Consider the following 12,630-nt stretch of genomic DNA (forward strand, 5'->3'; position numbering starts at 1 on the left):
CGCGGGGAGGGCGGTGCGGTGCGAGCGCGGCCGGCCGCTGGGCTTCGCTGGGTGCCCGCAGGGAGGCGGCCTCTCTCCTGCCTGCTCCGCGGGGCTGCAGGGGAGGCGCTTGGCTCCCGGCGGGCGGGGCTCAGGTTGAAGGCTGCGTGGGTGGGTGGGGATCCCACTGAAGCCGAGCGCGGCGGGGGCTGGCGCTGCCCGTGCACCCCAGTCGCTGGCAGAGGCGGGCAGCGAGCGGCAGGTGGGGACGGGAGCGGCTGGCCGGCCCCCCCTGGGCGAGAGGCGCTTTCCCTCCTGCGGCCGCTCGCGGCGATGCGGTGAGTCCCTAGCCGCCGCTCTGGGGAGAATTGTTCCGCCTGGGTCCGGGCTTGGCGGGGGCAGCTGTGGGGCAGGCGCAGGGGCCCGCGTCGCTCCTCGCAGCCCTGGGGGTGGGCTCGTTCGGTGCTGCCTCCCTCCGGCCGTGGGGCTCCCCGCAGGTGGGGCGCGTTGGCGGTGGGGTTGGGGTTGCACCAGCCGAGTTCGGCTGTAAAGTTCGGCTCCCTGGCGGGGGGAAGTAGCTGTAGCTCTAGCTGCTGGGGGGGCACTCTCGGGTCTTTCCCCCACTACTCTGAAAACTCTCTCCAACTTCTAACGCCGGGCTGTCACCGCAGCGGCGGGGCGGGGGTGTAAGTGGCATTACCAGAAACCCCCTTTTGTAAGTACTATTGGGGCTGTGTGTGAAATGACAAAGTTGTGCTTATTGCTGTTTCTTCGTAGTGCGGGGACTGAGCCTTTGCAGGATTTGTTGCTTCCTTCTTGCACTAGTGGTGACCCTAAGGAATTTGCTATGGATGGGGAAAGTGAAGTGGATTTTTCTAATAACAACATAACGCCGCGGTGGTGGAGGAGATCAACCCCTCAGCTACACACCAAGAGCAAACCTAGACCCCAATCTTACCAGAGCCCCAATGGGGTCCTCTTCACAGATTTCCCTGTGGAAGACAGGGCTACATTCACTGTGACTCAGCCTGCTGAAACAATAGTTACTTCTCTAGTCAACAGATTAGTCCAAAGGAGCCCCTCCTCTTTTAAATCCAACGTGGGATCTGTGCCAAATGGAAAAATAGGGTCTCCAGAGTATAAAGCTGTATCCCCCCAACTTTCTTCTGACCAGGCATCTCAGGTCCTGAAATTGGTTTCAGATAACTTGATAAGTTTTACAGCTACTGGTACAGTAACATCACCAGATGACACACTGCTTCATCCAGTGATGATTTCCAGTCAATCAGCATTTATCCCAGAACATGAACAGACTTCTTTTATGCCAACTCCTGGGTCCTTACCTGGAAATATGCCTTCACTGAATAACAACACAATGGCTGTTTTGCAATTACAATCCGACCAGCTTTCTAAAAACCCAGAAAAGGCACTTGTGGGGCCCTCATTGGTTTCCCAGACGGCTCCCTCACAGCAAAACTTAACTCTCCACAGACTGACATCTAATCAGAACCAGCTCCCAGAAAAACAGTCAATAGTTCTGAGTACAAATAGTCCTGCTGCGCTCAAAGTGGGGAAACAACAGATCATTCCTAGGAGTTTAGCTTCTGAGATAAAAGTGACAAACAAAACCAGCAACCAAAATGTGGAGACAAACAAAAGGGTCCTCAAGGTCCGTAGCATGTTGGAGATGCTTAATATGCCTTTGGTAGCTGATGGTGATGAAGAGACAGAAGGTGACCTGGATAGCCCAGGGGCATTGAGAAGAGGATTGAGGTCTACTTCCTATCGAAGAGCAGTAGTGAGTGGCATTGACTCTGACAGTTCTACAAATTTTAAGAAAAAAAATAGAATGTCCCAGCCAATACTCAAAGCTGTAGTGGAGGACAAGGAGAAATTTTCTAGTTTAGGAAGAATAAAGGTGAGTAAACAGGTAGATGAAACTTATGCTTTCTTTTGAATGGTGCTGGCCACTTTAAAGGTAGTGATTAGCAGTCTAAGTATTTTCCATTAATGTGTTTGTTTTTGAGTTCATTATTTACTATTACAAACGTCTCTGTGGTCTTTGACAGGTATCAATGGTCACTTAACATTTCCTTAATTTTACTGTAATGAAAACAGTACTTTTAAAGAACACCATTAATTTGAAACCTAGCCATTTTAAAACATGAGTTAAAGGTAATTTCATATTCTACATTTGTCACTGAATCCCCCTACTGATTTAGTTGTTTTTTTTTAATTCATATTTACTTGTATTTAAAAATGTTTCACACCCCTGTATATGTTTGAATAGGGGAGACAATGAAACTAACTTCACAAAGTGCTGCCTAATGCAGAAAGTAAATACAGTGGCAAAAAAGTAGTCCAACTAACCCCCTGCCCGCCATCTCTTTCAATTATAGTACGCTCACCTGTTACTTGTAAGAGTGTGTTTTTTAAAAAAAAAAATTCAGGTAGAAGTGAACTTTTTAAATTGACAGAGTCCTTTTAAAGTATCTTGAAACAACCTCAGGTGTATCCTAAAAGCAGAATGTCTTATTTCAGTCCTCCAGAGTTAATCCTTTTTGAGTAATAGTTTTATTACATTTTCTCCGGCTAAATTAATTATATTATAATTATGCCACAAAGCCTTGCTAAAAAAATTGTAAAAACCTTTTATGGCTTGAAAAAGTGTTATATCATTGTCTTTTTTGTTGTATTTCATTTGCATTCTACCCTTCAAACATTGAGTGCTTTTAATAAATTGGTAGATTAAAAAGCTCTGCAGGGTGACTTGGAATTGTGCGGTAAAGCACTCCAGGCAAGGCATAATAGCTGTAACTAGTAGAATAATTATTAAGTGCATGACAGTTCTCAGGCAAACTAAAAATTTAGGGGCTGGGGGTTGGGAGCTTTCACAGAAATTACACAAACAAGCAGTTTCAGTAGATCAGATTGTAGGCCATATCATTCCATTAGATTTTTTCCTGCAAACCTCCCCCAATGAAAGCACTGAGGAGTTCTGCTTAAAATAGGATGACATTATATTGCCCTGTCTTTATACAGAGATGACTTTTGTTGTTGTTGTTGCTAGTGTTTTGTTTCATTTTGGGGTAAATTTTTTTTTTTTTTTGGACCTGTTAAACTAGTAGTATTGAAGCACATAAAGATCTAAAATGTAGTTCACCAATAAGTTTGTCTTATTTCAGAGGGCTTGTTATGGTCTCAGAAACTAGCTTACATGGTGCTTTGTCAGTTTTTTGTGAAGAGAAGGAAAGCTAGTCACTCTAACAAGAACAATGTATACTTGATAGGATATCTGAACCAATGAAATGCGAGTTTATTGAACTCTTGTAATGCTACAGAATGAAATAATTTTTAAGGTCTTTTTATTCAGTTTGTAGAGAAAATGCAACGTGATGAATGACTAAGCCATTAGAAGAAAGTCCATAGCAACTTTAATGACACATCTGTAGTGAAACAATAGTTGTGTGAATAATTTGCTAATTGTCAAAAGTTTATAAACTAGGCCTTGAGTTGATAAACTCAATGCCTTAGATAAATGTTATGCTATTTTATTTAATATTGTTAAAGTCAGTGGCTTTGTGTTCTTATTTTCATGTTTCTTTTCTTTAAAAAAAACATCCTAGAAGAAAGCACTGAAAGTACAAGGGACATTTGATGGGGAAGGTAAGCACTGGATTTTGTTGAAACTGGTTTTTATTATTTGAATGCATGTTCTGATAAAAATCTATGCTTTCAAATGACCAAATAAATCTCAAGAGAAGCTGACTTCAAGAGAGCAATATGTCAAAATACTGTAGATTTTATTAAAGAAAAGCATGTTAGTTAACTGAAATCTAAAATCTTGAATTATTAACTGGAAATACTTTTAATAATAATACAACTTCCATTAAATTCTGTTTGTAGAATTGCTTAAAGAATAGAGAAAGGCAGGTAAACAAATACCTTACACTTGAATATAAAAAGGAACTATTAATATGTATTTGTGTATATTGTTTAAGCTTCAGCTCTTATAAAAACACTGTGGGATTTGCATAAAATAAAGCCAATTCCTGCAAGCTGATTTCAGTGGTCAGACCTCTTACATAGACTCCAACAGGGTGGATAAAAATCAATGATTTTATTTAAAAAAAATTTAAAAAATAGTTTTTTCCTCAAAAAGCATTTTATCAAAAAAATCTGATTTAAATAAAAAAAATCCATCTAAAGATACATTATAGCTCGAAGATATCTCATCATGGAATAGGGATTATAAATTCTAATTCTATAGTATGAGACAATATATTCATGTAATGTTTAAGAAAAGTTTTGTAAATGAGTTCCAATAGTTCATGAATTAGGGACCCAATCTTATGGGGTTCCACAGGCTTCTGTATAGATTATTTATGTTAATCTTTCTATCTACTCAGTGGGGCTCAGTCTAGAAGATCCCATCAGAGATGCTTAGTTTTGCAGTTCTCAAAGGGTGGATTTGTGTCTCCAGATTTGCTTGTTAACAGCAAAAATGTTTTTAAATAAATAAATAATATATAGAGGTGAGAAATAACAGACCTCAACTCTATTGTCCCTCTGCAAATTTGTGTACACAGAGTCAATTCCGTATCTCTCTCTAAAAGTGCAAAGTTTCAAAAAGTTCAAGGAATAGAAGATTGTTGGTGGCAGAATAGATCTGGACAAGGAGAAGAAGTCTGGAGATAAATGTGAGAAGCGAGGGACATATGCTTGTTTTGTTAAAATATTATATGTTTTCTGTTGAAGAAAACAATCCAGAATGCTTAACGTTATTGTTTTAGTTATATAAAACAATTTAAACGTCTGTCTGGTGATGTTCTCCTCCTAATACACCATGGCAAGAAAATCCTCCAAATATTAATGATTAACCTGTTGAATTGGAGCTAGTTCACCTCCCAGTGATGTCATAAATATCTGCTTCATTTACCTTTGGAATAACCAAACTATCATTCATTTTCTGATATAGCTGTAAAACTAATCTGAAAAGTTTTTAAAATAAATCACTGTTTAAAAATAGATAGTGTGTACCTTCTAAAAATGAAACCTACATCTATCTCTGAGTTGTGAAGAATATGTATTAAGGTTATAACAACCAACAAGAATGCACTTTTATGTAGAAAACCATGATTAAATCGAGTCTTCCTGGCTAGTGATTTAAATCAATTAAATTGATTTAAATCAAAGGGCTATGCAAGTGTCAGGATTAACCTACGTGGATCAGGTTGCAGAATCGGGGGGCAAGGTGCCATTTTCTGGGGTTTAGGAATAAGCCAGCACTCACCAATGCTTAAGAAAATTATACCTGCAGTCTAACATAATCCTTTCTTTCTCGCTTTGACCCGTAAGCTTGTAGTCTCGGTCATTTTTGTTTCCACTCTTATCTGCTCCTTTGACCCTGATTTTTGATGAATTGGCTGTGTTCCCTCCTCTCTATTTTACAACCAAACATTAGTCCATACTCTTGTAATCTCTCCTGACTATGGTAATTGGCACTCTCTCTGCTTGCTCATCTTTGATCTCTCCCCAAGTCCATTCAAAACCTAGTTGCCATGAATAACGTAGCTGAAGTCGACGTACTTGGATCTACTTACCGCAGTATCTTCACTGCGGTAGGTCGACTGCTGACGCTCCCAGTCAACTCCACCTGTGCTTCTTGCTGCGGTGGAGTACTGGAGTCGACGAGAGAGCGCTCGGCCGTCGATTTATCGTGTCTTCACTAGACGCGATAAATCAACCCCCGCTGGATCGATCGCTCTGGAGGTAAATGTAGACATGCCCTTAGTTTCTCAGGTCTCATGCACTGTTTAAGCAACTCTTTGCTTTTGAAGCAGTCCACAAATATGCCCTGCCTTCATTTTCTGTGATACCTCCTTACTCTCTCCTGATTCTATGTCAAGGGTTTTCTTCTGACTGCTCCCTTTGGTCTCTGTTGATCACTCTTTACTCCCTATAATGGCATTCAGGGTTCAGTTATTGTAAGCCAAGCTTCCATCCTCGAAAAGTTTATAAAAATCTCACATATTCTTTGGAGCATGCTGGCTATAATGATCTTGGCCCACGCTATATTCTTACTATAATTCTTTGGATTGTAAACTCTTTGGGCAAGGTCTTGTTTGGTTTTTTTGGGCAGAGTTCCCCTGTTACACAGCACCATATGCAGTTATACTATGTGTTTATGATTATATGATGTATGTACACACCTTATAAACTCTAACCCTTATGTACAACCCTTCAGCAGAAGCGCTAATGGACACAGCAGCTAAAGCAAATCTGACCAAACAGTTTGACAAAAGAATTTAGCGGATTCTTAAAGACTCACTCAATCTCTTTCACTTTCCTCCCTACAAATAATAGGTTGTCCAAAACACCTGCCCCATTTTTAAAGTATTGTCAGCCTTTCTCCTATAAAACATTTCTTCTCTTTGTAGCTTAGTTCCTGTATTTTGAGTTCCCTCTTTCCTCATGTGCTTGTGCTTAATATATATATGGCAAAAGAGTGTGAGCACTAGAAGAAGGTGGTCTCCATGTTTGTCCTCCTTCCCATGTGGTTTTGTTGCATTAATACTGGTAGCATTGAAGCACATAGAAGAGGAATCGGAATGCACATGGAAGTGTGCAGGCTCCACATTTAGCACATCTTGGAAGATGATGTTTGGGTGTGCCCCACAGGCTCTGTCTTGGTCAGTCCTGATTTTAAAGTTCTGAAGTCAAAATTTGGGATGATTTTTCCTCCTTCCACAGTGAAATATGAAGATAATTTTTTAAGGCTAACAGTGTAAAAATTGCCATTGGTAATAGGTTCTTAATACCTTTTAAAATGTGCATGAGATAATCAGACACCTGGATTATTGACCTTACTGTTCTGATATGTTTTTTTGTTTTTTGTTTTTTTAAATCTTTAGCTAGTTATGACACATTGCACAACAAATTGGGGGGAAATAAAGCTGTTTTCCTCAACAAAGGACACATCTGTTCTTTAATTTAGTCAGAAGGCATCTTTTTAATAGTGGCACAGTGATCCATTGTTACTGTGACACTGTCCATCTTAAATAAGACACTATCTTTGTCTTTGTTTATGCAATTTGTGAGCACATCTACAATTTGCTTTATTCCATGGTTTAAATGCTACTTATAACTCTTTTGAAAACAAATGGCATAACTTTCTGGCAATTAATGCCCCTTTCTTATGTATTGTAGAAACTGCAGTATTGTATCAGAACTACAAAGAAAAAGCTCTGGACATAGATTCTGATGAAGATTCTGAGTCCAAAGAACAAAAATCAGAGGAAAGAATAGTTATTCAGTATAAGCCTCTGAGATCAACATGGAGTCAGCTATCAGTGGTGAGTATTCAATGGTTACATAGCCAAAAATATATTATGCAAGAATGTATATAAGCAAGGATTTTATCTGCCAGTGGCATTTTCTGCTTGAAGTTTGACTTCCAGCCCCTTCTCAAATGTAAAGTGTTTGTGGACATTTTATTAATACTCGGAGTTGTAATTGCCCCAAGTGTTACAGATATGGGGCCAAATCCTGAAGTCCTAACTCTGCTTTACTCAGATCTTACCTGCGCAAATCCCTCTACTCTTCAAGATGATTTAGTAAGGCCTATTGGAAATGTCTGTTTGCTGAAAAAGACAAAAGCCAGTATCTGTGAAGTGTTAAGATAAATTAAGTATCTATACAACAAAAACATAAGGAAAAATTAAATAAAGTGGATGACATGAGAAAGTGAGTGTGAGCTGAGGATTTAGTAATTTCAACTTCATTTGACTAGAAATGCTGGCCTTCGCTTGTGGAAGAGAATCATTCGGTACCAGTGGAAATGATTGCTCTGGATTAACCTTGACTGGACATTGTTTGGTATTTATTGTCAATCAAAATAAACAGAGAGGCAAGGTGGGTGGGGTAATATCTTTTATTGGACCAACTTCTGTTGGTGAAAATAGCGCAGTGTAGGCTAGAAAGCTTGTTTTTTTCCATCAACAGAAGTTGGTTGGATAAAAGATATTACCTCACCTCTCCGATATTCTTGGACCAACCTGGCTACACCAACACTATAATCAAAATCAAGGATTTTTAAAAATGTATGTGTGTAAAACAAAGGATAGTGTATTGCAATTCAGCTTTACGTTCTTACAAATGACTTGCAAACTTACATAATTTTAAAAAATGCAAATTAAAGGATGTGCTGAATGCTCACAATCCAGATAACAATTGCACATTTGCCATCTTAAGGGCTTGATCTTGCAAACACTTCCTATAGGACACAATGATTACTCCTCAGGCCTGGTCTATACCAGGATTTTAGCACTGGTGTAGCCACACCATGGTAGCCCCCTAGAATAGATAGAATTTACATTGGTGCAGTTTACCCTAGTTTGAAGCATCACGTTCAAAATACCCAGACTTGCTGGAAAAACTGGTTCCGATTCTAGTGGGGTGGACATGGGGTGGGGTGGGCATGGCCCTATCTTTAGATTAAACTGAGTTGTGTGTGTTTTCACTTTTATTCTGTGCATGGGAGGGCTATGGACAATCTTTAGATCAGGACCATACACTGTGACTGAACTCTTTTTTTTTTTTTTTCCCCCCCTTTCTTTCACACAACCCTTGCTTTTTATAAGAAGACCATGGAGGACTGGAGGTTTACTCCCCTTGACACTCACTGTCCTAGAAAGTGGGTTGAGAAGCTCACTTTAACCTGAGAGCTCTTGTCCTTTGCATGGACAGATAGCTCCTGACTTTCAAATTTGAAAAGGCCATGTGTTTAATAGTTCACAAATGCACATAGTTCCAGATACAACTGGACAGTTAGGAATTTAACCAGATGTCCTCACATGCAAATACTTGCATATACAATCTAGGTGCATACCATTGTGGTAACTGCACATGCAAATTGGGTGCTCAGTTACACATGGTTTTTTGCATGTGACCCTAGGCTTTTCTGGTGACCTCAATAAAGCTCTTTAGTTCCTGTGAGACTTTTCATAAGTCTAGAGGTTTGCCTGGATGCCTTTAGTCAACATTAGGGTTATCAAACATCCGTATTTTCCTGGACACGTCCAGCTTTTTGGTTCTTAATTCGCCATCCGGGAGGAATTTTTAAATATCTAAAAACGTCTGGGATTTTGCCATTATTCTTTTTCCCCAAAGAAGAGTTGATCATTCAAGAAAGAGAGTGAATGTTGATAACTCGAGAGAATGCCCGCTTTTTCCCCCTAGCTCCCAGCGCTTGTGCTGCAAAACAGCTGTTTTGCATGGCTGGGAGGGAGGGGGGAGGAGGGGGAACGTGGTGCACTCAGGGGAGGAGGTGGGGCCAGGGCCAGGATTTGGGGAAGGGTCCAATGGGGCAGGGAGGGGGCGGAGTTGGGGCGGGGACTTTGGGGAAGGGGTTGGAATGGGGGTGGGGAAGGGGAGGAGTTGAGGCAGGGCCGGGGGCATGTGAGCACCCACCGAGGCCGGGGAAAGTTGGCGCCTAGCCCTATGGTTCCAGACTGGTATGATCATTTTTCCATAGTGGCGATAGTGCAATGTCGACAATTTCAGTGTCTTTTCTGAGTTTGTACCATGCACGGTAGTGTTTCCTCAAGAGCTCCTTATTTGATATTTTATTTTACTACCCCCAAACACAATGCCAAAATGAAAGTGTATATTCACTGCAGAACTAAAGACAAAATTACCGTGTTTTCGAAGTGTTAGAGAAGAATGGTAAGCTGAGTGCTTGGTATGTAGACCTGGTACTTACGTTCTCTGTGAAAAATAAAGGCGCTAATGATTTACAAAGTCACGTGGACTCAGACAAGCACAAAAAAGCAGTTCGAGAAGAGAGCTCATCAACAAAATTGACAGATTATTTTGTAAAATCAGGCAGCAAATCAGAGGATGCTGTTACTGCTAGAACCAAGACAGAAGCGATTATTATCTCTGTGCCCGCACCGCATTCTGTGGATGTTGTTCTGAAAACGTTTGAAGAAAATGACATCGCTTACTGTGGAGTTGCTACAGATGGAAGCAATCACGGTTAAGTGAAAATATTTCCAGTAATTTTTCAGTATTTCGACTGGAAGAATGGCGGATTGAGGTCCAGAAAATACCTTTTGAGACTGCCGACACGATTGCTCATTACATAAAAGAAACGCGTGAAAAAAATGGTTTGTTCGAGAAGTGTATTGCATTTACAGGTGACAACTGCAATACAATGTTTGGAGGACTCCGGCGTGATGAAGATGGAAAGAATGTGTTTGCAAACTTAAAGAAGTTGTTGCAGAAGAGAACATTAATTGGTGTGAGTTGCCCAGCACACATTTTGAACAACTGTGTTCACCATGCAGCAGAAAGAATGAACGTTGACATTGAGAACATTATTTTTAAAATTTACCAGTACTTTCATATGTACACTGCCCAAACTGAGCAGCTGAAGGAGTACTGTGAGTTTGTTGATCTTGAATACAGAACGTGTCTTGCTGTGAGAAAGCAGCTACGGCTGTCATTATTTCCAGGCATTACAAGGCTGATACAGATGTTTCTGGCATTGAAGTCATTCTTTCTGTCACAGGACAAATCACCCACAGTGCTTAAGAATTAAGTGAGATTTACCTCTGGCACATGCATTCACTCATGAGTGTATTTCAAACTTGCATCCAAGAAATCAAAAGGGAAAGCAATTCTGTCGTGGAAGTGCTGAAAAGTTTGAACTCGGTTCACACTATTCTTGAACGCAAGACTCACAACTTTATGTCCCTGAAAGTTAAGGGACTATTGGCACAAAAGCGCATGGAAGGAATTGAAGAAGTGTGTGACAAATTCTGTGCTGAAGTAGGTAATATGTACAGCAAATGCTTAGAATATTTGGAGAAGTGGCTTAGTCCCCTGGAAGGCTTCTGTTGTTTCAGGTGGATTACCCTGAGTGAGACCCTGAATTGGAGTGATGTGGAACCTTGTATCAAGTACCTGATCGATAAGGGGGTGCAAATTGATGATGTGAAGTGTTTTGATCAGGTCAGCAACCTGAAGAAGTTTACGGAAAGTTGCAACAGTGATGAAGAGTTCAGTAATTATTTGCTAGCACACCAGAAGTGGACCAAATATTTTGAGAAATCCAAAAACATTGAGTGTCATTCAGAACTGTTAAAGATTACACAGTTCTTCTTTGCTATTCCTTCTCACAATGCAAATGTAGAGTGAATTTTTTCACTGATGCAAAGCCAGTGGACAAAGGAAAGGAACAACTTGAATGTTGAGTCGCTGAAAGGAATTCTACTTGTACAGTACAACTTCTTGTAAAGACTTTCATGCCTTCTTAAAGAGCAATCAATCACTGCTGAGAAAAATGCGATCTACAGAGAAGTAAGTGTGGGCACATGAGGAGAAAGAAAACTGAAGAACTGGTGAAAAGAAAGGACTCTCTACATGTAAAGAAGTACAGTAAACTTTAAATAATTAAACTTCACTTTTGAGGCCATATCACTTTTTCTTACATACACTCAATATAGACAACATGTAGCGCACAGCATATATAACAGTATAATAACACATTAATACAACGCGAGTTGGTAGATACTGATGCAAATACCCCCTCCCCGTGGAGTGTCCTCTTTTTTTTTTGAATGTTCTAATATGGTAACCCTAGTCAACATTACTCTTCCCCCACATGTGCATCACACTTTACAACCCCCTCCCTTCCCCAAGGGGCTGCATTTCAGTGTGTTGTATGTAATGTGGTGACTTTTTGCTAAATATTATTTATTTTGCTGCATTTCTTTGCTTCTGCATATATATTTGGTGCATTAAAAACCGTGACCAAAGAGTTCATGATTAATAATGAAATATGAAAGGAACAAATGTAGATGGTAAACCTGGGAATTCTAACCTCTAGCCACAGGTATAGTTTCACATTCTTATGTTTTGTGAGATTACCAGACCAGTCTTTCTAATGCACATAATAGTTTTGCACCTCTTATGCAGAGATTCTTTACTTTTTTTTAAAACATATTGATGATTAATTCTCCTCGATTTTTGGAGGCATGGAAGATGGAGAGCAAAAAATTATTATTTGCTGTTTGTACTGTTGATAGTACTTAAGAGTTCTAGTTATGGACCAGGACCCCATTGTGCTAGGTGCTGTATAAACACAGCACAAAAAGGTGGTCTCTGCCCCAAAGAGCTTGCAATCTAAGTACGTTTATAGGCATTTCTGTGAATTTTCCACATGCTTTTGTATGCGTCAGAAGAAACTCCATGGAAGAGTATTGAAGAGTTTCCTTTTTATGATCCTATCAAAAGGATGAGGCTGAGTTTGCAGTGCCAGCAACGTATGCTGTGTCTGTCAAAGCAATGAGAGCATTCTAAATTTTCTTATACTGGTAAAAAAGGAAAGGCTTATTCTATAGGAGGAGCCTTCTGTTTTTTTTTTGTAGGAATACGGTGAATTGGCTGCAGGAAAAACTCTTGACTTCACTTGGTAGAGGTTTGTTGCTTATGTAAGAGCCTGTTTTTTGCTACTCTAAAGTGGATTAGTTAACAGTAGTAATCAGTATCATTTTCACTTTGTTTGGCAGGTGGTTTATTTCTTTGACTCCCCTTCATTTCCCAGGAATAACTCCAAAATGTATGCAGAAAAGGGACAGTTTCTCT

General features: G+C 40.1%; 1 protein-coding gene across 2 annotated transcripts in view; it reads left to right on the forward strand.

Moving 5' to 3' along the window:
* The first annotated feature begins 271 nt into the window (after positions 1-271).
* Positions 272-12,630, forward strand: part of ARHGEF26 (Rho guanine nucleotide exchange factor 26) — a 115,475-nt gene continuing 103,116 nt past the window's right edge. The window contains exons 1-4 of one of the 2 annotated variants that reach the window (XM_026650166.2): positions 272-317; positions 757-1,897; positions 3,606-3,645; positions 7,189-7,334. In XM_026650166.2, the coding sequence (XP_026505951.1) occupies positions 313-317; positions 757-1,897; positions 3,606-3,645; positions 7,189-7,334 (1,332 nt within the window). In that variant the 5' untranslated portion in view covers positions 272-312. The remainder of the gene's footprint in view (positions 318-756; positions 1,898-3,605; positions 3,646-7,188; positions 7,335-12,630) is intronic. The other variant, XM_026650167.2, reaches the window with a different exon arrangement.

Source organism: Terrapene carolina, unplaced genomic scaffold (assembly GCF_002925995.2).
Source record: "Terrapene carolina triunguis isolate 2854851 unplaced genomic scaffold, T_m_triunguis-2.0 Scaffold88, whole genome shotgun sequence".
NCBI classification, from domain to species: Eukaryota; Metazoa; Chordata; order Testudines; family Emydidae; genus Terrapene; species Terrapene triunguis.